The 26,992-nt window shown below is 34.9% G+C and overlaps 1 protein-coding gene across 1 annotated transcript; it reads left to right on the plus strand.

Moving 5' to 3' along the window:
- The first annotated feature begins 10,771 nt into the window (after positions 1 to 10,771).
- On the plus strand, positions 10,772 to 11,641 carry LOC110924370. The gene is made up of 2 exons (XM_022168386.1): positions 10,772 to 11,327; positions 11,454 to 11,641. The coding sequence occupies exons 1-2, from the start codon at positions 10,772 to 10,774 to the stop codon at positions 11,639 to 11,641; spliced, it is 744 nt and encodes a 247-aa protein (XP_022024078.1).
- Positions 11,642 to 26,992: the final 15,351 nt, after the last annotated feature.

The raw sequence follows: 26,992 nt of genomic DNA on the forward strand, positions 1-26,992 counted from the left end.
GCAGTTCTTGTGGGCTCCACAATGCCACTTGCCACAATGAAATATAGTATACATTAGGGTGTAGGGAGTGGTTAGACAATTGAAAGTGGTAAACTTCAAAATTAACCAATGAGAGTGTGCCACGTCATTCCATTGTCCATTCCATTACCTCGTTCATTCCATTCCCTCATTCATTCCATTACCACATACCAAACATACCCTATGTTGAAAAGGGTTGGCAATGGTTAGACACTTGGTGAAGTGGTAAACTTTTTTTAAAAAAAAGGTGTGATTGGTTAAAGATGGCATGGACCCCACTACCGACGGAGCTTAAATGAGTTCTTGTTAACATTTTTTGAAAAACAAAATTCATCTATAATGCCGACACGAAAAATTAATATGTTTGAAATATAACTGCTAGCTATATTTGACTAATATAGTAAGATGATAGCTAGTCTACCTTTTTAATGTATTAGATCCCAACATTATTTAGTGAAATCTTCTAGTTTATATAATGGTTAAGTGCTTTTAGTGGCGAAGCTTGAGATTTCTAACTGGGGGGCGGAAGTCACCGTACCTAAAATTTCTATAAAACTAGGGGGTCGGAAACGTATATACCCAAAAATTTCTATACGAAATACATACTCTCAACTACTGAACGAAAAGTTAAATGTGTTTAATAATATTGACGTTAATTCTTTTACAATCCAAAAGTACGTTTGTGTTTGTTCAATATATGCGTTACATCACGTTAAAAACCGAATGTCACCGACACGACCCAATCAGATTCAATACGCACTTGTACGACCCAAAATGACAATATACATCATAATACTACAATTAATGAAAAAATACGTCATATACATGTACGGTAGGCGGCTGATACACATAAAACTACTCATAGGAGTACTTGTGTTTTCAAATCAAAATGATACGATATAATGGAATACGACATCACACGTAACCGATTTGATTCGGAACTTGCAGTATAGTCCATATATATTAAAAAATGATGTATAATGGAAAAAGCGTAAAATTTAGGCTATTATCGACGCGTTTGTGAATTAAAAACAATTTTAAAAAATTAAAAAAAGACCCTAAGCGCTGCGCTTTGACCTAAGAGGGGCGCTTTGCCCCAAAATGTAAAAAAAAAAAAAAAAAAAAAAAAAAAAAAAAAAAAACCAAAGCGCCCAGCTTAGGCCAAAGCGGGGCGCTTTGATGTAAAGCAACAGACAAGGTCTGACCGGTTCAGACCTTGTCTGTTGACTTTACACCAAAGCGCCCCTCTTTGGCCATAGCGGAGCGCTTTGGGGTGTGAAAATAATTTTGGCCGTGTGTGAATAGCATGGTCCATTTTAAATGTCATATTTACATAACATATAGGTCGTGCACAAAAATAATTGGAAAAACGAAATAAAAAACAGTTGAGAACAATCAACTTATATATTTTAGGTATTAACCAGATACTTTTCCTCCAAAGGATGCAGCGGGAACATTGCACTAAAAAAACAACAAAAACTAGTTAAACCAATATTAGATTTAACTACCAAAAAAAAGTGTCTAACGTACCCAAAAGATAAAAGCAACAATAACAGATAAAAACAATAACAATAGTCAGTGCTAAGTTAAACCAATATTTGATTGTAGCCATATTGACCCATGAAAAAACAACAATAACAGATAAAAACATTAGCAATAGTCAGTGCTTAATTAAACCAATATTTAAATGTAGCCATATTGACCGATGAAAAATAGTCAGTGCTTTTGTTAGTGTTATAAAAACCACAATAACAGATAAAAAACAATAACAATAACAATTATTATTAATAATAATAATAATAAAGAAAACAACAATAATTAAAACTTATTATAAATCAATAATACTACAGTAATAAAACCATAAATAATAATAACAATAATAATAATAATAACACTTGTAACAATAAATTTAAAAAAAATATAATGTACTAATAATAAAAATAATATCAAAGCAATGAACAACATTTAAGATAATATAGATAATAATAATACTCTTAAATAATAATTATAATAAATAAATAAAATGACAGCAGTTTTTAGAATATATATCAGTATTAATAATAATGATAATAATAAAATAAAAATAAATCTAAAAATAACAACATTAAAGATGATATATAGATAATAATAATAATCAAAAGAATAATAACAATAACAGTAACAGAAATAATATATAACAACACAAAATAAAATAAAATAAAAAGTAATAAAAAGGTAAAAAGGAAGAGAGCATTCGAACCCGTGAAGGTGCAAGAACTAATCAACCAAGTTTGGTGGTAGTGGCGGATCTTGCCCGTTGAACGTTTCAGGGTCGAAAGACACGGGCACTAAAAAATGCCCGGGTCGAACATAGTATATATAAAAAATTTCGATCGAAATACGGAAAATTAGCACTGCGCCTGATAGTTTTAATGGGACGAAACTTAGCCCATGCTTGATGGATTTTGTTTGTTTTAATGGGACGAAACTTATACAAAGTGTAAAACAAGTAGCAAAAAACTTATTGGTGAAAGCACTATATAGTACATACATGAAAGTTGTTTTTTTAATATTAACTAGTCATTAGCCCTTGCGTTGCGGGAGGTGGTGTAAAATTATGCTACCAACGTTATGGAGTGAGGGGCGTAAAACAATGTTAAGTAGCAATCGAATGATGATCAAAATGATATAAAAATATGAATTCTAACACCAAGTGACTCACGTATCATGAAATATAGAAAAGTCGAATTTATACGACGCCTATTACAAAATCGAGGGGGTAAAAAAAACCTGACGGTTCAAATGTGACCACAACCTAAAGAGAAACTAATAAAAAAGACTAAACTCATTTTAACTTTTATGCTAATAATTATAAAAATCTAAAGTTTTATAATAAAAATGAAAAACATTAAAGTTCAAAAAAAAAAAAAAAAAACCCCAACAAACCCTTATATATGTTATGGATTAATAGATATATATGAATCAGGGGAATTTCTTGCATGTTACTGCGGGAGTTTAGTATAACACAAAACAACAAAGTCGCGTACCCGTGCGACGCGGTAGGAATTCATTTGGTAGTGGTTCGGTTTATTAGGGTACGTGACCGACACTCAGTACAACAACCAAAAATCCTATAAATAAAGTTGTGATATGCTTAAAAGGATGTCAACACGTGTTTTACGTAGACCGAAAACCATAAAAACGAATTCTAGTACTGTTGTTGATGAATACTGCTACCTGGATCACCTAAGTACGTCACGACACTGTACGGTACCGACACTTTATATAGCACACACTAAAAACACTATATTTTGAATATAACTCCGGTTTTAACAATGTTTATACTAGAATGTCAAGAAAAAATTATCCACTTGCGTATTCAATTTTTTTCTTTTAAATAACAAATGAAAGTTATAGGACAAAATTTCAAATTAAATGAAAATTAAAAGAGCTATAAGTGTATTTAATTTTATAGTATTATATTAGAGTGAAAAAAAAAAGACAATATAGTTCACATCGACAACAAAAAGTACTGTATATATAATGTATAAACAGGTCGAGGTATGTTTATTTTTCTAGTAATTGATAGATACTTTACTAGAAAATTTTTGTAAGCATAGAATACATGTCTTAAAAAGATATTCGATATTAGATACTTTAAAGAGGATTTTATTAAGTAAAGCATTTTTATTCAAAGATATTCGATAAATTATATTTGGTTTTAGTATTGTATATCTATACTATATTATAATGCATGAGGGAGGGGCATTTTAAGATACCCTTTCCTCCTCTTTATTTATAGAAAGGTCCCTAAAATAAGGGTAGTTTGGTCTTTTAAACATTATTTATTTTTTAGCCCCTAAAATTATTACACTTAAATCCCTGAGGTTTTAACAAAATCATAGATAATTAGTTACAATTCACCCCTCCATAACAAAATTATAATTTTTTTTTACGTATTTTGACATATCTTATAAACTATACTGTTTAAAAAAAATTCAAAGATAGCATGACGACCTACACATTTTTGTCGATGTTTCGGTAGTTGTCTTGTTTCATATAGACGCACGGATTAAAATGTACAAGTCGATAATGCGTTAATGTACAAGTAATCAAATACTTGTGATCTAATGCGCCTAATCTACAAATATGAGCTCCATCTATGCAAACAAAAACAAAAGGAATTAAAAGTATCGTAACATAAAATGAAGATATTATGTGTCACATTTTATTTTATTAAAACTGCCTAATATCTATACTTAGATATATCTTATAAAAACTTAAAACTAACCAAAACAAACTTCCTAAATAACGGGGTGACAAATTTAAAATTAAACCCTAATGCACTTATATAGTTACTACTATAAATATAGCAGGACACTCCTATATCTATTGCTAAACAAAGCTAAAAAATGGATCCAATTCTGAATTCAATTGTTGCGAAAGGTCTGTTTTGTTATATCGCAACAGTGAATAATTTTTTTTCTTTTATTTACTTTTATGTGAATGTTAACTTATTTGATTTTTCAGATTCCGTTGCATGATGAACATGCCAATTTAAACAACACATTTATCGAACAAACTTCTAAGGTATTGATTTTGCTGGGTTTTAAGTATAATTTTTGTGTATATCTTTCATATTAACATGTTCGTTATGTTATTATATGTGTGTTTTATTGTAGGATGATGGTGATAAAAGTATTGATATTATTTCTTATGGTGCAATGTTTAGTCCATACAAGTCTAATCTTCAATGTGAATTTAGTGAAGATGTAATTCAGAAGCGGAAGTTTAATCTTTTTTTAACTTTTGTATTCAATTTTTGTCATTTATAGGGATCGGAAGTTTAAGACTCAAAAGAAGAGAACCAAGAGACTCTCTTAATGGAAGGTTATTAATTTAGACGATTATAAGGACAATGACAAAGAAGAGGAATTAGAAGATACTGTCGATTAAAGCACAAACCAAAAAAACCCGATTAAAAATACGTCGAGTGTAAATTCAAAAGCGGAACAGATTTCATGCAGTCTAATATGAAATCTATCAAGTGTTTTTATATATTTTTTTTCATTTTCAGTTGTTTTGTTTGACCTAGACATATGAATAAAGTTTATTTTATATTTGAACTTTATCTTTGGTGTTAATATAATGCAGTTATTAACCATATTAATAAAGTTCAAAATAAAGTTAATACCTTAAATTTACAATTCAACTGAACTTATATAAGTTAATATCCTAAAGTTGCAATAAATAGATATTTTGCATTTCTTAATTAAAAAGTAATAAAGTAATAACTTTAAAACTAAACTAAGAAACCGAACTTACTATGATATAAAGTTAATAAAAAAATAATTATTTAAACATTTTTATAACAAGTAATATAAATAAAATACTCCAAAAATTTACAATCTTTACTAGATAAATTCTAAACTAGGTTGCAAATTTTTAGGAATTATAAGTTCAACTATATTGATATAGATAATATTAGTCAGTTCTAAAAGAATTATTTACCAACTTGACTAGATACATAGTAGTAGACTGTGTTGCATATTTTTAGGGATTATAAGTTAAAAGTAGACTCATATAGATAAGATTAGTTAGAACCTAAAAATTTGAACTTAGTATGATATAAAGTTAATAAAGATATAAACTCTTATCATCCTATTTTTTTATAAAAACAGTCATTGAAATTTTATAAAAATATAAATTTTTATATTTGTAAAAAATCAAAATTTAACAATTTAAGTTAAAACTTTAAAACGTACTTAAGAGTAAAATACTATTTTTTATTTTTATAAGAATGAAAATTTTAAACTTAAAGTTTATTGGATGGGTACCATGTGGATATTTAGAAAAAGTTATGAATTTTAAAAAATAAAATTATACTTTATTTAACCAATAAAATAAACAAAATTTACAATTATAACATCTTATCTTTTATTTTTTGTCTTTTGATTATTAATTTTTATTAAAAAAAACTTTTACATATGTGTAAACTTATGACATATTGACATATATCCACGATAACAATGTTATCATAAGTATTATACGAATAAGAAAACTACCAGAAACGAGTGTCGCAATGCAAAGTGTCACTCCCGCCGCATCGTGCGGGCACCCTGCTAGTTTCTATTTATATGTAATAACTTCAAACTAGTGGGATTCTTTCTTGTTAGGCGAAAATTCATTCGATATGAATTCAGTTTGTTAATTGCTACAGTAATTAAAAAGTAAACAAATAATATAAAATAAAATAAATAAAAATTAATTTCTATTTTGTAACGTCATAAACAAAATTAAGCATACTCATGTATTAACATTTTCTATTGGAAAATTAAATTAAATGAAGACTAAATGTGTTATTGACATTATTATGAGTGAAATGAAAATCTAAATTTTACTAAAAACTAGTATTAATTATTAACTTCAGTACTCATTCTTCATGCCTTTTAACGTACTTACATATTAACAATAAAAATTGAAACAAAACACATTTCACACCTTCAAATTCTACAGATGGGGTTTTATCGCGAGGCGTGTGACATACCAAGATCAAGTCAATAATCATGTTGAACCATTTCAAATTAAGTGTAAAACGTTCAACTACCACATTTAACATGAATAGTGATAATAGTTTCAAAATTAAAAAAAAAACGTAAGTTTAAGTTATCAGCTGAACCAAAGTATAAAATCCAGACATAATGGAAAACCACAATTTTTTAGCATAAATAATAAAAATAGTTCATTAACACCATGACACTCTCCAAGCTGCTTGTTCCCATGTGCGTTGTACCTATCGTCCTGCAAAGCATGCTAAAGTGTATCAAGAAAAAGTTGGTGATTCATAGTTTTTAGTTGAATGAAAAGTAAGTTTGAAATACAATGTTTTAAAGGCATGTCATGGGTAGCTAACCAATTGTTTAAGCAACTAAACATGTGGTACCGAATACTGACGTAAGAAGTTTGTGTGCCCTCCACATCAATGTCTATCTGCATAGATGCAATAGTTAAGGTAAAAAATTCACGCCCGGCTCCACGCACGGTGTGAGGTTTTATCAAACCTCATAGTGCTATCAACTAATACCTGGTTTGCCAACCCGACAACTAATCAGTATGAAGAGTAGGGACTTTCAAGACAGATGTTCTGTTTAGTCCACTATAGACATGAAATTAAACTAGAATATTTAAGTTGTCATATTCCATACAGGAATAAAAGTGTAGTCCCAAACCATGGATAGTGTAATCCCAAAACTATGGATTGTGTCACATCCTCAAAAATCCATCTGCAGGGTTTTACCGCGTGGCGTGTGACAAACAAGGATCTAAGACACCAGTCATATAGAACGACCTTTATATGAGAAAATTCGTTTTAAACCAAACAACCGAAATAAGTTTATGAAAATGCAGAAGTGTAATTAAACGTATAGTAAAGTGTGGGCCAAAACAAACGCCCATACCAACGTAAATAATGTAATAATGCATCATCAAGAAAAATGTTTTGACATCCATGTTGTGCACCTAAATCATGAGTGCCTTAGCGACTTGAGAAAAACATGCAAGAACAAGTGTCAACAATATGATGAGTGAGTTCACAGATTTTCATTTTACATTTATAAAGTAAGTTGTTTCTGAAGGTTCTCACTGTTTCAACCTGAACACTAAATTTGTAGTGTTAAGCAGTTACTTGTTATATTGTAGGTAGCTAACCTATGTTACGTCACGAAAGAGTTCGAAATCGAAGCTGACTGTTTTTGCCCCTGTTTGCCAGGTCTATCACTGACCATGGCGATAAGTTAGGCCAATTCTACACCCATTGACCATTATCGGTCTAGCTAGCGCGACTAGCTCGAGTGGGGCTTGTCGGGCCCAGTAGTACCACTCAAAGTTCCCCCCGCTATCCACCCAATTGTAACATCCCGAAAATTTTAAAATCAATTACTTAAAATATAATTCCGGTAAATAAACAAGTGAACTAACTAGGAATAAAAATAACCTAGTTAAATAAAAATCTTGTAGTGACTTAAAAGTGGGTTAACACACTAAAAACAAGAACTAGATGATACTTGAGGGGCCAAAAGCGTTTAAAAGGAAACTAGTTAAAATAAAACATAAAATTAAAACTCAAACACACACTTGTGTGCGTTGAGATCGACAGAAACACAGGGGGCGACCTAGAGCTCCTCACCAAACCCTAACTTCTCACAAATCTCTCAAATAGAAGGTCCAAATCAAGTCTAAATCGAAATCCAAGTACGAATTAGTGATCTCCACTGAGAAAGGAGTCACGAGGTATGTAAATTTCATGAGAAATCTCTAGTTAAATTTCTGAGCAAACTTAGAGAATTCGAATTGGATGGTTGCATGTTCGTTATATGATGAAATATGAACATTGTAGTGTCTAGGAGTAAACCCAAGACAAACATATGATGAAATTAGGCCTAATTCTTGCGAATTCATGATCACCTTTGAAGGTGATAAGTGGGTTTTTGTATGAACATGCTAAACACTAGAAATTGAAAGTTGTTCTAGTGTAATTTGAATTTTAATAAGTAAATTCTGATGTTGTAGATGCGAAAATTACTATGAACATGTTAATTGATGTCAAAATCAGCTAAATAACAAGCCATGAACATGATAATAAAGTGAATAAAATTCTGCCTTTAAAGTGTATGTAAAAATGCCTAAAAGAAGGCTTTAAAACTGAAAAATCGGGTTAAAACGCGTATTTGTAAATTTCGGCAAGTTATGCGTTACATGATATGGAAAGAGTTCTAAACGGGTTGTGATTGAACTCTATAGGAAAAGATACCGGGGCGTCAAGTGGACAAGTTGGAGGCGACTTGCGTTTGAAGGGCGTACTTTAAAGGTATGTAACTTGTTATGTTACAATATGTAAATTAGATATGCTCATTGTTCATAATCGTGTTTTGGTATAAAGGTTGATATTTTTTTAAGTGATATTGTTCGCTATTAATTGAATGAGTCGTAAATAGACTAGGAAGCGTTTGGTAGTCATTAGAAATGGAGGATTCTGTAAATGAGCCAAACGGGTCAAATAATTGGTTAGTAGTAATAAAACTTTGTTTTAGATCGACATTTGGCGAAGACGGATCACAAGAGCGTGAAGCCATAAGTATGGTAATGGAACGCCAGTGGTCGTAAGCCTCGAAAGTTGGGGTAAATACGCCTTGTCGTCATAAATTGTTACTAGTTAAAATAGTGTAATAACTATACGGGTCAAACGGATACATTGTGCATTTATTGGTTCACAACCGTACATTCCATTTTTTGACTGAATGGTTAAGATAGACGCGTCGGTAATTTTATTATGGATGCATAGGAAAAAGAATCGGCTAAAACGGACGCTCGAGTCAAAAGTTATGATAGTTTAAAGATTTAGATATGAAAATGGTGATGCTGGGCTGATATACAGCACCAGCTAACGAACTTACTACCCAAAAAGTGGCCTCGCGCCACGCCATGGCGAAACGATCTCACCGTCGCGCGACGCGACGGCTGATGCCAACTCGGTCGCGGGGCGCGACCGCCCCAATCCGTTGAAATTTTTGTTTGTTCTCATTGTTTAACCATGGAACTTGTTTATACTTGATTTTAAGGTGTCAAAACTAATCTTTTAGGTGGTTTTGGACCATAGATGATGATGGACTTAATCCGGACGGCGATCAAGCACGATTACAAGAACTGAACACTATCTTTTGAAGCTTTCGCGATTACTTAAATGTGTTTAAAACAAAGTCTATGTAATTAACACTTAAATACTTGTTTTGGGGTTGTTAAACTAGTAGTACTTATCTAAAATTTTAACTCGATGAAAATTTTCCTTATGATTGATATGTAAATCAAAGTTTTGGATTACAAATGCTTAGTTTATGTTAAATTATTATAAAAACGAGTGGAGTGTTACAAGTTGGTAATCAGAGCTTAAGGTTGTCAACAAAGTGTTCGGCTCAAGCTTGATCGATCGTCCGGTAAGGATTAAATATTTATGTTTAATAGATCTTATCTTATGTAAGTAAAAGAAATGAGAATTTAAGTGCACGGGAAGGGTGTGTTAACACACTCAAACCCGGAAGGTGCACTAAATAAGAACGGTCAAAGCAAGTTATGCACTTGGCTAAACCAAAGTAAATAAAGTTATGTTATAAATGAAATGTTTAATAATTGAAGTAAACATTTCAGTTTCGAGATGACAGAAAGGAATGACGATGATCCGGTGCCGACAAGCACCAAACAAATGAAAGAAATAATTGCCGAAGAAGTAGGAAAGGCAATTGAGGGTAGTCTAATCGGGTTCATACACAAAATTCAAAACACGGTGTTATCATTAGTCGAAGAACGAGTCAAAAGGTTGGAAGATAGTGTCAACCTTATGAAAAAGAAATCAGGAGAACGTAAAGGATGTTCGTACAAAGAGTTTATGGCGTGTAAACCGCCAATCTACAACGGGGAGGTCGACCCGATAATATGCCAAAGATGGTTAAGTGACGTCGAAGGGGTGTTTGAAAGTACCCACTGTGACGTGAGTGATTTTGTTGCTTACGGAACGGGTCAGCTGAGGGGTCAAGCCAAGGATTGGTGGGATAACAAAAAGAAGGAGATAGGAGCCGAAGCGGCAAGGGTCATGACATGGGATGAGTTTAAGGTGCCATTCCTTAATCATCATAGTCCCAAGGCAGTCATCTACAGGATTAAGGAAGAGTTCATCTAGTTAAGACAGAAGGGTGAAACAATTGATAAAATCACGGGCATCTTTATGGATAAGCTGAGATTCTGTGACGAGTTAGTCACCACTGAAGAGCAGAAGATATATTACTACTACAACATGTTGAGCGCTGAATACCGGGAGTTCATGACTCCCTCAAAGTATGAAACCCTCACGGAAATTATCAACACCGCCCGGGAGCGGGAAATCGAGTTGAAGAAACAAATTGAGAGGGGCGAGCGAAGGGCACAGGATGTGAATCCAAGCCCTACAAAAAAGGCTTGGACAGCTGAATCGACAAAGAAAACGGATGCAAAGTGTGGGTCACCAAGTTGCAAAGTTTGTGAAAAGGGGCACAAGGGTGAGTGTCGTTTCAAGGACAAACCGTGTCCTATATGCGGGAAAACGGGGCACACGGCATCTCTATGTCCGGGTAAAGTCTCAGTTTGTTACAAATGCTATCAGCCTGGCCACAAAAAGTCTGAATGTCCAGACTTAGTTGGAAAGAGAGACACTAAAGAATCCCCAACAGAAGCTCCAAAGGCGAAGGCCAGGTCCTTCCAATTTACAGCGGCTGAAGCGAAAACAGAACCCGATGTGGTCTCAGGTATATTCGCAATAAACTCGATTCCTGCACGTGTAGTTTTTGATACGGGTGCGAATAAATCTTTTATTTCACATGGATTTATTTGACATCCTTCATTTGTATTGATAAAATTATCTATGCCTTTAGAGGTTGAGATAGGAGATAACAAAAGTTTCATAGTTTGTGATGTCTGTCAAAGCTGCAAATTAAGTATCGATGATGAGGAATACTTGATAGGTCTAATCCCGATGTCGATGGGAGAGTTTCAAGTAGTAGTCGGAATGGATTGGCTATCTCGACACCACGCAAAGGTCATTGTTTCCGTAAGGAGATAAAGCTAACATCTCCGAGCGGAAAACACGTCACCATCTAGGGCGAGAAAGGAGGCAATCCTATAATATGCTCGATGTTGAAAGCTCACAAGCTCATGAAGCATGGATGTAGGGCATTTATGATATACGCTAACGAACCCGAGAAAGAATCACTGAAGATTGGAGACGTACCGATAGTACGTGACTTCGAAGATGTGTTTCCGGAAGATCTACCGGGGGTATCGCCCGAACGGGAGGTAGAGTTCGGAATCGAATTGATTCCGGGCGCAAAACCCGTAGCTAAAGCACCGTACCGACTCGCGTCGTCGGAATTACAAGAATTGATGTCGCAAATTCAAGACTTGCTCGACAAAGGATTTATAAGGCCGAGCGTGTCTCCTTGGGGCGCGCCGGTATTATTTGTGAAAAAGAAGGACGGAAGCATGCGAATATGTATCGATTACCGGGAATTGAACAAACTCACGGTAAAGAATCGATACCCGCTTCCGAGAATAGATGATCTATTCGACCAATTACAAGAATTGGTTTTCGAAAATCGACCTTAGATCGGGATATCACCAACTAAAAGTCAAGGAAGAGGAGGTACCGAAGACGGCTTTCCGCACGCGATATGGACATTACGAGTTCCTCGTAATGTCATTCGGGCTGACGAATGCACCCGCGACTTTCATGGACCTCATGAACTGGGTTTGCAAACCAATGTTAGATAAGTCGGTAATCATGTTTATCGATGACATTCTGGTATATTCGAAAAGTGAAGCAGATCATGCACGTCATTTACAAGAGGTGTTAGAGACACTCAGGTGAGAAAAGTTATATGCAAAATTCTCAAAGTGCGCCTTCTGGCTACGAGAGGTGCAATTCCTCGTCCACACCATAAGTGCCGATGGAATATTGGTGGATCCGTCAAAGATAGAGGCTGTGTCGAGATGGAGCCCTCCGAGGAATCCTTCGGAAATTAGAAGCTTCTTAGGGCTTGCGGGATACTACAGGAGATTCATTCAAGATTTCTCCAAGATTGTGTCGCCGCTAACTAAGTTAACTCGGAAAGAGGAGAAGTTTATTTGGGGTGTCGAACAAGAAAGAGCGTTCCAACGCTAAAAGAAAAGTTAACCCAAGCTCCGGTATTAACATTGCTGGACGGAGTTGAAGACTTGGTGGCTTATTCGGATGCCTCACTTTCGGGGCTTGGATGTGTTTTAATGCAACGGGGCAAAGTTATAGCTTATGCCTCGAGGCAATTAAAAATGAATGAAAAGAAATATCCCATACATGATCTCGAATTGGCGGCGGTGGTGTTTGCGTTAAAAATATGGAGGCACTATTTATATGGGGTAAAATGCACCATATTCACCGACCACAAGAGTTTAAAATACTTCTTCGATCAGAAGGAGTTAAATATGCGACAAAGGCGGTGGTTAGAAACAGTAAAGGATTACGACTGTGAAATACATTACCACCCCGGAAAGGCAAATGTTGTGACGGATGCTTTGAGCAGGAAATCGGATTATGTCCCAATTCGAGTGAGGTCGATGCAGCTTGTTGTAACCTCGGGTTTACTTGAACGAATCCGAGAAGCACAAGCCGAGGCGGTGAAAGAAGAAAACCTGAAAAAGGAAAGGATAGTCGGTCAGCTGAAGGATTTGGTGGATGGTAACAATGGGTTGAAGACTCGATTCGGAAGAATATGGGTCACAAACTCCTGCGGGGTCAAGGCGCTTCTACTCGATGAAGCTCATAAATCCCGTTATTCTATTCATCCGGGTGCAACCAAGATGTACAATGATTTGAAGCAAAACTATTGGTAGCCCGGAATGAAGAGGGATGTAGTCAAGTATGTGCAGAAGTGCTTGACTTGTTTACTAGTCAAGGTGGAACACCAGAAGCCATATGGAAAATTGCAACCATTGGAAATCCCGGTTTGGAAATGGGAACACATCACTATGGACATGTTGACCAAACTGCCTAGAACCAGTCGGGGATTCGATGCTATATGGGTGGTCGTGGATAGACTGACGAAGAGTGCTCACTTTATTCCTATACGTGAGACATATACTTCGGAAAAGATGTCGGAGGTATATACAAACGAGATAGTGGCACGTCACGGAGTACCGGTATCTATTGTATCGGACAGAGATACTCGGTTTAATTCAAATTTCTGTAGAGATTTTCAAGAACAGATGGGAACAAAACTATTTATCAGCACTGCATACCATCCTCAGACGGATGGGCAGAGTGAAAGAACAATACAAACCTGGAGGATATGCTGAGAGCGTGTATTATCGATTTTGGGGCAGTTGGGATGTGTATCTGCCATTAGCAGAATTCTCTTATAACAACAGTTACCATGCCAGCATCGGCATGGCCCCGTATGAGATGTTGTATGGTAGGAAATGTAGAACCCCGGTGTGTTGGGGTGAAGTGGGTCCACGTGAACTAGCCCACAAAGAAGTTGTCCAAGCCACTAACGAGAAAATCGATGTGGTGCGAGCTCATTTGAAAGCGGCCCAAGATAGGCAAAAGTCTTATGCTGACAAAAGACGAAAACCGCTTGAATTTCACGTAGGCGTCATGGTTATGTTAAAGGTTTCCCCATGGAAAGGTGTGATCCGATTCAGGAAAAGGGGAAACTAAACCCGAGATTTATCGGGCCATTTAAAATCATTGAACGAATCGGTAAGGTAGCGTATCGCCTTGAGTTACTGGAAGAATTGAGTGGAATACATGGCACGTTTCATGTGTCACAACTGCGAAAATGTCTAGCGGAGGAAACGGCTTATATCCATTACGATGATATCGAGGTGGATAATAGCATTAATTATGCAGTAAAGCCATTAGAGATTCTAGATCGAAAGGTTAAAGACTTGCGAAATAAGAGAATTGATCAAGTTAAGATCAAATGGAAGTATAGGAAGGGTTCGGACACTACATGGGAGTCCGAAGAGGAGATGCAGTGTCTCTACCCGGCATTATTTGGTACGTATTTCCGGTTTCGAGGACGAAACCCTTTTAAGGGGGTGGACTTGTAACATCCCGAAAATTTTAAAATCAATTATTTAAAATATAATGCCGGTAAATAAACAAATGAACTAACTAGGAATAAAAATAACCTAGTTAAATAAAAATCTTGAAGTGACTTAAACGTGGGTTAACACACTAAAAACAAGAACTAGATGATACTTGAGGGGCCAAAAGCGTTTAAAACGAAACTAGTTAAAATAAAACATAAAATTAAAACTCAAACACACACTTGTGTGTGTTGAGATCGACAGAAACACAGGGGGCGACCTAGAGCTCCCCTCTAAACCCTAACTTCTAACAAATCTCTCAAATAGAAGGTCCAAATCAAGTCTAAATCGAAATCCAAGTACGAATTAGTGATCTCCACTGAGAAAGGAGTCACGAGGTATGTAAATTTCATGAGAAATCTCTAGTTAAATTTCTGAGCAAACTTAGAGAATTCGAATTGGATGGTTGCATGTTCGTTATATGATGATAGGAACATTGTAGTGTCTATGAGTAAACCCTAGACAAACATATGATGAAATTAGGCCTAATTCTTGCGAATTCATGATCACCTTTGAAGGTGATAAGTGGGTTTTTGTATGAACATGCTAAACACTAGAAATTGAAAGTTGTTCTAGTGTAATTTGAATTTTAATAAGTAAATTCTGATGTTGTAGATGCGAAAATTACTATGAACATGTTAATTGATGTCAAAATCAGCTAAATACCAAGCCATGAACATGATAATAAAGTGAATAAAATTCTGCCTTTGAAGTGTATTTAAAAATGCCTAAAAGAAGGCTTTAAAACTGAAAAATCGGGTTAAAACGCGTATTTGTAAATTTCGGCAAGTTATGCGTTACATGATATGGAAAGAGTTCTAAACGGGTTGTGATTGAACTCTATAGGAAAAGATACCGTGGCGTCAAGTGGACAAGCCGGAGGCGACATGCGTTTGAAAGGCGTACTTTAAAGGTATGTAACTTGTTATGTTACAATATGTAAATTAGATATGTTAATTGTTCATAATCGTGTTTTGGTATAAAGGTTGATATTTGTTGAAGTGATATTGTTCGCTATTAATTGAATGAGTCGTAAATAGACTAGGAAGCGTTTGGTAATCATTAGAAACGAAGGATTCCGTAAATGAGCCAAACGGGTCAAATAATTGGTTAGTAGTAATAAAACTTTGTTTTAGATCGACATTTGGCGAAGACGAATCACAAGAGCGTGAAGCCATAAGTATGGTAATTGTACGCCAGTGGTCGTAAGCCTCGAAAGTTGGGGTAAATACGCCTCGTCGTCATAAATTGTTACTAGTTAAAATAGTGTAATAACTATACGGGTCAAACTGATACATTGTGCATTTATTGATTCACAACCGTACGTTCCATCTTTTGACTGAATGGTTAAGATAGACGCGTCGGTAATTTTATTACGGACGCATAGGAAAAAGAATCGGCTAAAACGGACACTCGAGTAAAAAGTTATGTTAGTTTAAAGATATAGATATGAAAATGGTGATGATGGGCTGATATACAGCACCAGCTAACTCACTTACTGCCCAAAAAGTGGCCTCGCGCCACGCCACGGCGAAACGATCTCACCGTCGCGCGACGCGACGGCCGTGGCGGGCCGCGACGGCTGATGCCAACTCGGTCGCAGGGCGCGACCGCCCCAATCCGTTGAATTTTTTGTTTGTTCTCATTGTTTAACCATGGAACTTTTTTATACTTGATTTTAAGGTGTCAAAACTAATCTTTTATGTGGTTTTGGACCATAGGTGACGATGGATTTAATCCGGACGGCGATCAAGCACGATTACAAGAACCGAACACGATCTTTTGAAGCTTCCGCGATTACTTAAATGTGTTTAAAACAAAGTCTATGTAATTAACACTTAAATACTTGTTTTTGGGTTGTTAAACTAGTAGTACTTATCTAAAATGTTAACTCGATGAAAATTTTCCTTATGATTGATATGTATATCAAAGTTTTTGTTTACAAATGCTTAGTTTATGTTAAATTATTATAAAAACGAGTGGAGTGTTACACCAATACTAAAGGTCTGAGGTTTACGAGGACTTTATGTGATAAATACTACTTTATGACCATAACGATATAACAAAAACTCTACCAAATAAAGACGTTATATTTCCATAACGTTAAGGCATTACATTACCATAATGTGTACATGTTTTGTCCCCCTGTGTTTTATAAATATTTAAAGAGTAGGGGTCGTGAACTCACCTTTGTTTTTCTCGGTATGACTTAAATGAATTACGAGTTGATGTGGTCAACCACTTCCTATTATGGTTACCATTAGGATTGTTAGTATGTATTCATACAAGACACGTAACTCTACACGTATCTAATACATATCATGCATCACATTGACATTCAGGTATTCATTCAAGTGAATTTGTGTACATGATCATGGAATAACATACAACATGCTAAACAACATTCATGTAAGCGCTAAACAAGTATTAACCTCCTAAGATAACACAAGCAACACATAGAAACACATAATTCAATTCACTGCAGTTCTAGTTTAAACTTTGAAACTTGGTTGTTTTCGGGAATTTTATCAAAATACTAAACGAGCTACAAAAATTACGTTAAATTTATGTTAAATCACATTTTGGTGATAAAATAAAAATTTGCAAAAATAAGACCCTGTGGCATAAACCATAACGGGTCAATATGGGTGAAACTATGTTAATCACATTTCGGTGATAAACAAAAAATCATGAAAATAAGACCGTGTAGTGTACGCCATAATGGGTCAAATGGATAAAATGATAAGTAAATCACAAGTCGATAATTATACAAAGAATTGGTGTAAATCATAACGTGTAAAATGGGTAAAAACTGTGTTGAATCACCCATTTGGTGATAAACAATATATGAATTGGTTGAGACGCCTAAAGGGCAAACCAAGAATTGTCAAAAAGGATACAGGTCGTATGGGTCAAATGATAATGATATTGCTATTTGAACTAGGTATTTAATGCTTTGTCTTTTTAAGTTCTATACTTATAGATAAGCATAATATACGGACATGCATTGTCATTAGAAGCAAAAAAAAAAAAAAAGAATTCAAGATATTGATAACAGGTCGCTACTTTAGCCCCGCCAGGTATTTGTAATAGCTGTGAATCTATATTTTTAAAATAAAAAAAAATGTATTACAAATGTGTAACACTACGAAAAAACCTAAACCCCACCTCCCAAAAACCTAACCCCCCCCCCCCAAAAAAAAAAAAAAAAAAAAAAAAAACTAAACCATAAACTCTCCAAAAACCTAACCCTAAAACCGAATACCTAAATCCGAAGGCTAAATTGAATGTATAACATAACATATTTTGCACATGTGTAATATTACTTAAGTTATTTTATTTTTTTATTTTTCAAAAAGAAAATTTATCTTAACATGTTAACTATCTCTTAAAAAATCAATTTAAAATACTAAAAAGATAATTTTACAAATTCTTTTTTGGGAGCTTTTGCATATATAGATTTGTAGAAGCTGTTCTAATAAAATAATCATTTTTCGTATTTTTTATCTTTGTTACTGTTTTTTATGAATTTTTTTTTATTTTGTTTTTGTTTTTTTTTATTATAAAGACTTCTACACGTTAAGTGACTTAAAATACCTGATGCTTGTGTTAGGGTCCTTCCTGGGTATCTCTCTGATCATAGTCCTATTATCCTTTCGGTTGTGGACTTAAAATATGGGCCTAAGCCGTTTAGAGTGTTTAGCTCTTGGATAGGTAGGTCTGGTTTTAATGAAGCGGTGTTGAAGGCAGTTGATGGCTTTTCTATGGAAGGTCCGCCGGATATGGTTTTAACCAGGAAGTTTGCTTGTATTAGAAAATCTCTCAAAGAGTGGAGGGATGATCTCCTAGTGAAGGAAAAAGATTTGATATCGTCGGCTATTGTGGAGTTGGAGAGGCTTGAACAAGAGATGGAAAATAGGGAATTAGATGAGGAGGAGCAGTGGATTATAGCAGAAAATAGGAAGGTTATCAAAGATATTGAAGCTAGAAGGAATAGTGACGCCAAACAAAGATCCAGAGTTAAGTGGTCTATTGATGGGGATGAGAATAGCCGATTCTTCCACTCGGTAATTAATAAAAGGAAAGCTTTAAATAGGATCCAAGGATTGAGCATAGATGGTGTGTGGATATCGAAACCGGCTAAAGTTAAAAAACACGTGTTTTCTTTCTTCAGAGACAAGTTTGGTGAAGACCTCCCTGTTCGGCCGGAGCTAATTAGTGAGAATTTTATGCAGCTTTCAGATGAAGACAAAGAGTTTTTGGTTTCCCCTTTCTCTGATTCTGAAATCAAGGAGGCCGTGTTTGGATGCCACGATGATAGAGCCCCGGGTCCTGACGGCATGAACTTCAAATTTATTAAAACCTTCTGGTCCATTTTTGAAGAAGATTTTCGGAATCTATTTACTCATTTTTTCAGTGAGGGTGTTTTCAATAGTGGCAGCGGTTCCTCCTTCATTACCTTGGTTCCAAAAACTAAAGACCCGGTCTCGATTAATAACTATCGTCCTATTAACCTTGTGGGTGTGGTTAGTAAGGTTATTTCAAAAGCTTTAGCAAACAGGATGAAGGTTATTCTCAGCAAGGTGATCTCGGTTTCTCAATCGGCGTTCATTAAGGGTAAATGCATTCTTGATGGGCCTCTCATCGTTGGAGAGATTATGTCTTGGTTGAAGAAGAAAAAGGATAAGGCTTTCATTTTCAAGATTGACTTCGAGAAGGCCTACGATAACGTTAACTGGAAGTTCATCGATTCTATTCTTCGTCAAATGGGGTTTCCGGACCGCTGGCGTTTGTGGACGAAAGGTATTTTGGAATCTGCTAGATCTTCGGTTCTGGTTAACGGAGCTCCTACCTTCCAGTTCCAATGCGGTAAAGGCATGAGGCAGGGAGATCCTCTATCTCCTTTCCTATTCTTAACTATCATGGAAGCTTTGTCTTGTATGATTGACAAGGCAGTTCTTGTGGGGAGGGTGAAAGGAATTCAGTTGCCTAACGGTGGGCCGGTGATCTCCCACTTACTGTATGCCGATGACGCTATCATTCTTGGTGAATGGTCCAAGGAAGAGATCTCTAGCATTATGAGGATTCTTCGTTGCTTCTATATTTGCTCGGGGCTTAAGATCAACATAGGTAAATCCAACCTCTATGGTATAGGAGTCTCTTGGAACGAAGTTTCAGGTATGGCGAATGATCTTGGGTGTTCTCCAGATTGTACTCCTTTCAAATACTTGGGATTAGTGGTTGGAGCAAATATGAACCGGGTTAATAATTGGTCTCCGGTGGTAGAAGTTTTTCAGAACCGATTGGCTTTATGGAAATCTAATACGCTTTCGATTGAAGGTAGAGTTACCTTGATTAAAGCGGTATTAGAAAGTCTTCCCACTTATTATCTTTCGTTGGATAAGGCGCCTAAAAAAGTTATTTTAGAGTTGGAAAGAATGATGAAAAGATTTTTATGGGGAGGCTCCAACGAAGATAGGAAGATGCATTGGGTGTCATGGGATCGGGTTACTTGTCACAAAAAAGAAGGAGGTCTTGGTCTTAGTAAACTTTCTGATTTTAATGTGGCTCTGTTATCAAAGTGGGGATGGAGATTCAAAACGGAGGGGGAAAATTTGTGGAGAAAAGTGGTTGAAGCAATTCATGGTAGTCGTGTGGGGTGGGAGTGTATTCCTTTCAAAAATTCAGCTAGCGGGCCTTGGAGGAATATTGCGAGTGTTTTCGTCAAAGTCAAAGTTAATAATGAGCCGATCCGTAACTGCATCAAAGGTCTTTTAGGAAACGGTGAAAATATCGCTTTTTGGCTGGACCCTTGGGTTCTAAATGAACCTTTAAAAAACAGGTTTCCGGCTCTTTTCTCGAAGGAATCTTCGAAAAAATGTAAGGTCAAGGACAGAATTATGCAAGGCGAGGGTCAAGGTTATTTGTGGAGTTGGAAGGAGCAGCTGGACTCCACGGTTCTTCTGTATGAGTTGCAGCAGCTTTGTGACATTCTGTCTGATGTTACGCTTGGGTCGTCTCAAGATAGATGGGCATGGATTGGTGGCTCTTCTATGGAGTTCTCGGTCAAAGCAGTTAGAAGGTTGTTGGCTATGGGTCAGTCCCATAGTGATAGATATGTTTTAAATTGGTGTAAATGGATCTCGAAGAAATGCAATATTTTTGCTTGGCGTGCAGAGTTGAATAGCATTCCAACTCGATCGGCTCTTCGGAACAGGAATATTCAAGTGGAGGATGTATCGTGCCCGTTGTGCCGATCAGACGAGGAATCGGTCGATCATCTGTTCTCTGCTTGTTGGGTTGCTACTGTGGTTTGGCAAATGGTGAGCTCTTGGTGTAAGATCCCTCAGATTTTCGACTTCTCTTTAAAGGATTTGCTGGAGCTTCATACCTCTGTGAATGTGTCGGACCAATGGAGAGAGGCTATCCAAGGTATTCTGATTATTGGTTGTTGGAGTATTTGGAAGGCCAGAAATGGTTTGGTTTTTGAAGGAATCCCGATTTGTATAGATAAAATTTTAAGTGAGATAAAGGCTTTAGGTTTTTTGTGGTTCTCCAATAGATCGAAGCATAGGAATATCTCTTGGGATAGTTGGTGTAAATTTTCGTAGTGTAGTGTCTGTTTTGGTTTTGGCCGGCCTGGTTTTTGGTCGGTTTTCTTAATGAAATTCTCCTTTCAAAAAAAAAAAGACTTCTACACGTACGAAATCTTATTGTTCGAGGGTTATGAGAAACGAAGACTTCAAATTCAAAGGCTTCATAATACATATCGATCTTTTTCAAGAAAAATTGAGGCTTTCAATGCTTACATGTGCGAAATCCCAAGGCTTTCAAAATAAAGAAAAACAATGAGTTCAACAAACCATCATCACAAATACGTATCATGCACTCATTGTTGAATGTTGGGGGAAATCTAGAGTCTGTCCATCGAAAACTACAAGAAAACACAAATGAATTCATTATTCTTCAATTAGTGAATACATGTATATCCCGGTGAATACACTACTACGTGTTCATATCTCTATTACAGAAACAAAACTGTGTAAACAAATCATAGGCAAGAATAACCACAAAGAGGTGCTTATTTTTCTTAAATGATTGTCAAATTTTTAGTGTTTCTAAAAGGGGCCTAATAAACAGACACCACCCTCATCTGCCAAACCCTGGCGCTTTTCACGAATACGAGTCGTATAGAACAATACAACTAGTACTAACCTAGGAATCTCAATAAAGCTCGAACCCATCACCTCATTTCATTTTTATCACCATACGATTTGTATATTTCCCTCAAAACGTACAAAACGTGAAGCTATTTTTTTCTTGAAAGGCAACCTGTGATTTTTTCTTGATATCAATTCGTGCGATACAAATTATATTTTTTTGAACGATGACAATATTTAACAGTTGAGAGAGAGATCTCATACCCTTCCAAACAGAGGGCCCTAAGTCCACGCTAACCAGACTATTTTGCCTTAACCGGCCCCACGCTGGCGTCAGAGTCTGGCTAACGGCGTTCCCCAGGAAACCATACCACCCGCTGCCAGTGGCAGGGGCTTGCGCTGCCACAAGAGAGAATCTCTCTAGCGTAACGCACGATGAACTAAAACCCGGGGTGGCTCTGGCTCGAACTCTTGACCTAAGCTCTGGGAGAATTAGCCTTCATTGCCTTATCTATCGAATATGACACTAGTGGGGATTGAACTTGAGTCTCCAAAGATAACGCAAGTATTTCCAACCACTAGACCACAAGTGATGGATCAATACAAATTATAGACATAAAACTCAACTTCAAATTATCTGAGAGGACACAAAATGAGTTATTATCTACTATAACAAAAACCAACGCCGGCAATAGTGCTTTCATTTGAGTGGTTGAGTTGGGCGGCCACCTGCCACCCAATTTTTTTATTTTTTATTTTTTTGGCAAAATTATGATTTTTTACCGTTTATATTTATACTCATGCATGACACTCCTCTATTGGCCCAACAAATTTACGATTTTATCCCGTTTTAAAATTACGATTTTACCATTAGTTCAAAATTATGCTTTTACCCTCATTTAAAAATAAATTTACGCTTTTACTCCCAGCTAAAAATTTTCAATTTTTCCCTCGGTTCAACATTATGATTCTGCCCCGTTTAAATTTACAGTTTTGCCATTAGGATTTTTCCTTTATAATAACGATTTTGTCATCTGTTCAAAATTATGTTTTTACCCCCATTTAAAAATAAATTTACGTTTTTGTTCCCAGCTAAAAATTTCAATTTTGCCCTCGATTCAAAATTACGATTTTGCCCCCTTTAAATTTACAGTTTTGCCATTAGTTTTTTTTCTCACACAGCCAAGTTACGATTTTGCCCTCAACCACATTGGTCCATTTAATTTACTATTTTATCCCTGAAACAAAATTATGATTTCCTCCTCAGTTTAAAGTTACGTTTTCCCCATCGTTTTAATTTTTCTAGCAAAACTATAAAAGTTTTTTGTTTTAATTGGTTGACTCGATTTAATTTTTTTTCGTCTAAAGGAGCTGCCTAACACGCGCTCATTAGTTCTGAAAAATTACAGTTTTGCCCTGAGCCCAAAATTACAGTCTTATCATCGTTTTTGTTTTTTCCTAGCAAAATTATAACAGTGTTTTTTAATTGATTGAGAACTATTCGGCTATCGCCCCGCAACACAGACGGAGGATCAACTAGTTTAATACAACACTAGATTCCTTCAAAAAATTACTATGTATACGAATTTATGTTTTCTTTAATTTATTCGTCAACATCTGAATCATTTCTCTCAAACATATTATCAGATCTAATTAAAAAAAAAGAATATTAGATTTTAATAATTTTAACTATTCGCCGTCGCCCGTCAACAGTTTCAACTTCGAAAATAACCACTGGCAGTCCCAACTATTGACATGACTAACAGAACACTCGTTAGTCTCTGGTCGCCGGAAAATCGTTTTAGATCATTAATTCCTATATATATTTTTAACAAATCTATTATAAATCTTCTCTTTTTTAACTCGATTATCACTTTTATACTTTTTTTTTTCTTCAATCAACTCACTATTTTTTATACATAGTCAACTTATTATATTTTTATTTTTATGATCAAACCATGTTAAAACAAATTGAAATTGTTGAGAAATGCCTTTCACCTACTTTTTTAGATAATATTTCATTCACTATTTTGTCCATATGCATGATCGTCATCAAATTCAATACTATTTTTTTTTTTGAACGGTTAACGGTTCACTCCCCTTAAGAAATTCGCCCGCACTGCGGGTTCGAATCCCAGACCCCCCCTAAGGTCCAGCCGCACTGGATTTACCCAATATTGGTACCAGAGTGGACTCGAACCTGCATCCCTCCAGAAGAAACCCCCAAGGGGAAAACTCCTGACCTCCTCCCAACCACTTGGGCTGGGGATCATTGGCAATTCAATACTATTTGTATTTTAATTTTATTGAATCAATAATGACACAGCAAACTGTTTACTCGGTTTCGCATATATGTTGGTTCATTGGCATAATATTTAAACTCGATGCTCATCTCTTTTAAATTATTAACTTATCTTTTCAAAACTCACGAACAACATTATTTTTTTATTTCGTTAATGAACTAACATGAACACATGTTTCGTTCATGTATTTATGTTTGTAAACACTTGTTTACGTTCATTCATTTAAATCCGCTTATGTGGGTTCATTTACCCATCCTTATTTATGTTTGCTTGTTTACGTTAACTCATTTTTGTTAGTTTGCATAACTTTAAATTCGTTTATTTTCGTTTCTCTATGTATTCATTTATTTTTTTAGTTACATTACAATTTAGTCTAGTTTTATAAGTTAAAATATTACCCATTACAGATTAATCTAGTTTTATTAATTTCTTTGTCCAATAAATTGACGTTCATGCTTGATAGGAGTAAAATTACCATTATCTTTGTGTTAGTTTATAATCCTGAAATTACATAAGCAAACTTTATATTAAACTTATTTATCTTACACAAATATAAAGGAAAAGTAAAAGAAAAACATTAAAAAAAACAAAAAAGAAAGAATTAAAATAAGTTAGTTAAAAAACAAAATAAAACGTATAATTAGTTGTGTGGTAAAAAAGTGACACTGAATAAAAAATAAAAGCAAAAAATGCAAAATATTAGTTTAAAATAAAGAAATAAACGAAAACACTTATCTTGGTAAATATTTTTTTTAAATAACTTATTTTGGTAAATATTTTTTTCACAACCACCATTTTGAGAAAAACTTAAAAGAAAACACCTATTTTAATAAATAATTTTTAAATCACCCATTTTAGTGAGTATTTTTTCAACCACCTCCCTTTCGAAAAAAACGAAAAAAAAAAAAAAAAAAAACTCTTAAATTCACCACACATGTACCAGCCGACTATAAGACCACAAAATGAATTAAATATACACTAGAACATACGGCTGAAACAGTGAATAAAATATATCAAAACCCTAACCATATAGGTTAAAGCATATTAATTAAATATGTATTGTAATTGTTTTTTAACTCTTTTAAGTTTGTTTTTTATTTCAGATTTAAAACAGTTTTACGACATAATTAATATTAACTGGTATTTATATTCGATAATTCAGGTTGATCTAACTATAATGACTATTCTTTTTAGGGGAAGCACTTTGAATCTCAGGTTAATCCGTACAAATATTTGTACAATATTCTTTCCACTTGTTTTTCTTATTTTAATGAATTTTGGGTATTCTTCTTTGGATGTTGAGATCCCCAATCTTGATTCGATCATTTTCTTCTGCTTTAATTGAACTCTACAAGCTACTTTTTCTTACTTTGATAAAATAATATAAATTTACGAATAATGATTTTAACTGTAACTAGAATTACGATCCGCCGCAATGCGGCGGGGATTCTTTAGTTATAACTAAATCGATTTAGGACACGCATGTTATGTTGAACCTGTAAAACGGGAAAAAAATAGACGATGTAAAAACGTTCACCCACACACGCACGTTGCGTCGTGTTAACTCGCAAAATTTAGAATGAAACGTAAAAACGCTAAACCAAAGACGCACGTTGCGATGTGTTAAGTCACAAAATTTTGAACGAAGCATAAAGCGAAAAATTTACGGAAAATGAAAACTATAAAGGACCAAAGTTGAAAGTAAAAAAAGTTGTGAAGATAGATTGCAAAAGATAAAAAGTTTTGTGTTAAAAGTAAAAAAAACAAATAGTTTTGGATTAAAAGTAATTTATGAAACACTTTTGGGTGAAAAGTAAAAAAATCAAAAAAATTTTTTTTTTTTTTTTTGAAAAACTCCTAAAGCCAAGGTTACAGCAACCATATGCATAACCATTTTTTTTTTTTTTTTTGAAAAACCCCCCAAAGCCAAGATTACAACACATAAGTAAAAAAAAATCAAAGTGGTTAAATAGCAAAAGATGAAAACTTTTGAATTAGAAGTAAAAAATCAAAATAATCAAAGGGGGTTAAATTACCAAATATTAAAACTTTAAACTTAAATTGTCAAAGATTAAAACTTTAGGGTTAAAAAGAAAACAAAGATTAAAAATTTTAAACTTAAATTGTCAAAGAATAAAACTTTAGGGTAAATTGTCAAATATTTAAACTTTAGGGTTAAAAATGAAACAAAGATTAGAAGTTTATACTTAAATTGTCAAACACAAAAACTTTAGGGTTAAAAATAAAAATTTCCTTTTTTTTTGAAAGACTCCCAAAGCCATATGTACAATCAACATATGCACAAACTTGTTGCTTCTTTATATAGGTTTTAATTTGTAGAAATGCAGTTAACACAAATAAATGAGATCCGAATTCTATTGATTCTAGTTAGGGCCGTTAACGATCTGAGTCAAACCGTATCAGGGTGGGCTCAGACTCAGCTCGTTTAAAAATCAAAACGAGCCGAGCCGGCTCATTTTTCTTAACGAGTTGGAAAGTTGGGCTTGGACTCGACTCGTCAAAAGCTCGAGCTAGCTCGTGACTCGTCGAGCCGGCTTGTTTGTTTAAAAAGGTTTATATTTTTGTATTTTTTACACATAATTGTTGGATATTATGTCTGGTTTGATAAGTCAACTCTGCCGACCGGGTCTTGACCAGTAAGAGTTACACCTTGGGCAACGAACTAAAAATCCACTTAACCTGTTTAACTGGTAATTACAAACGATACGCGGGTATTAATTGATAGACGGGTACATGAACCGGGTGAGACGGGTATACTCACCCTACGTCACTTGTCGCGCATACACCTTTGCTGTGCCACAT

This window comes from Helianthus annuus, chromosome 17 (genome assembly GCF_002127325.2).
Source record: "Helianthus annuus cultivar XRQ/B chromosome 17, HanXRQr2.0-SUNRISE, whole genome shotgun sequence".
Lineage (NCBI taxonomy): Eukaryota > Viridiplantae > Streptophyta > Magnoliopsida > Asterales > Asteraceae > Helianthus > Helianthus annuus.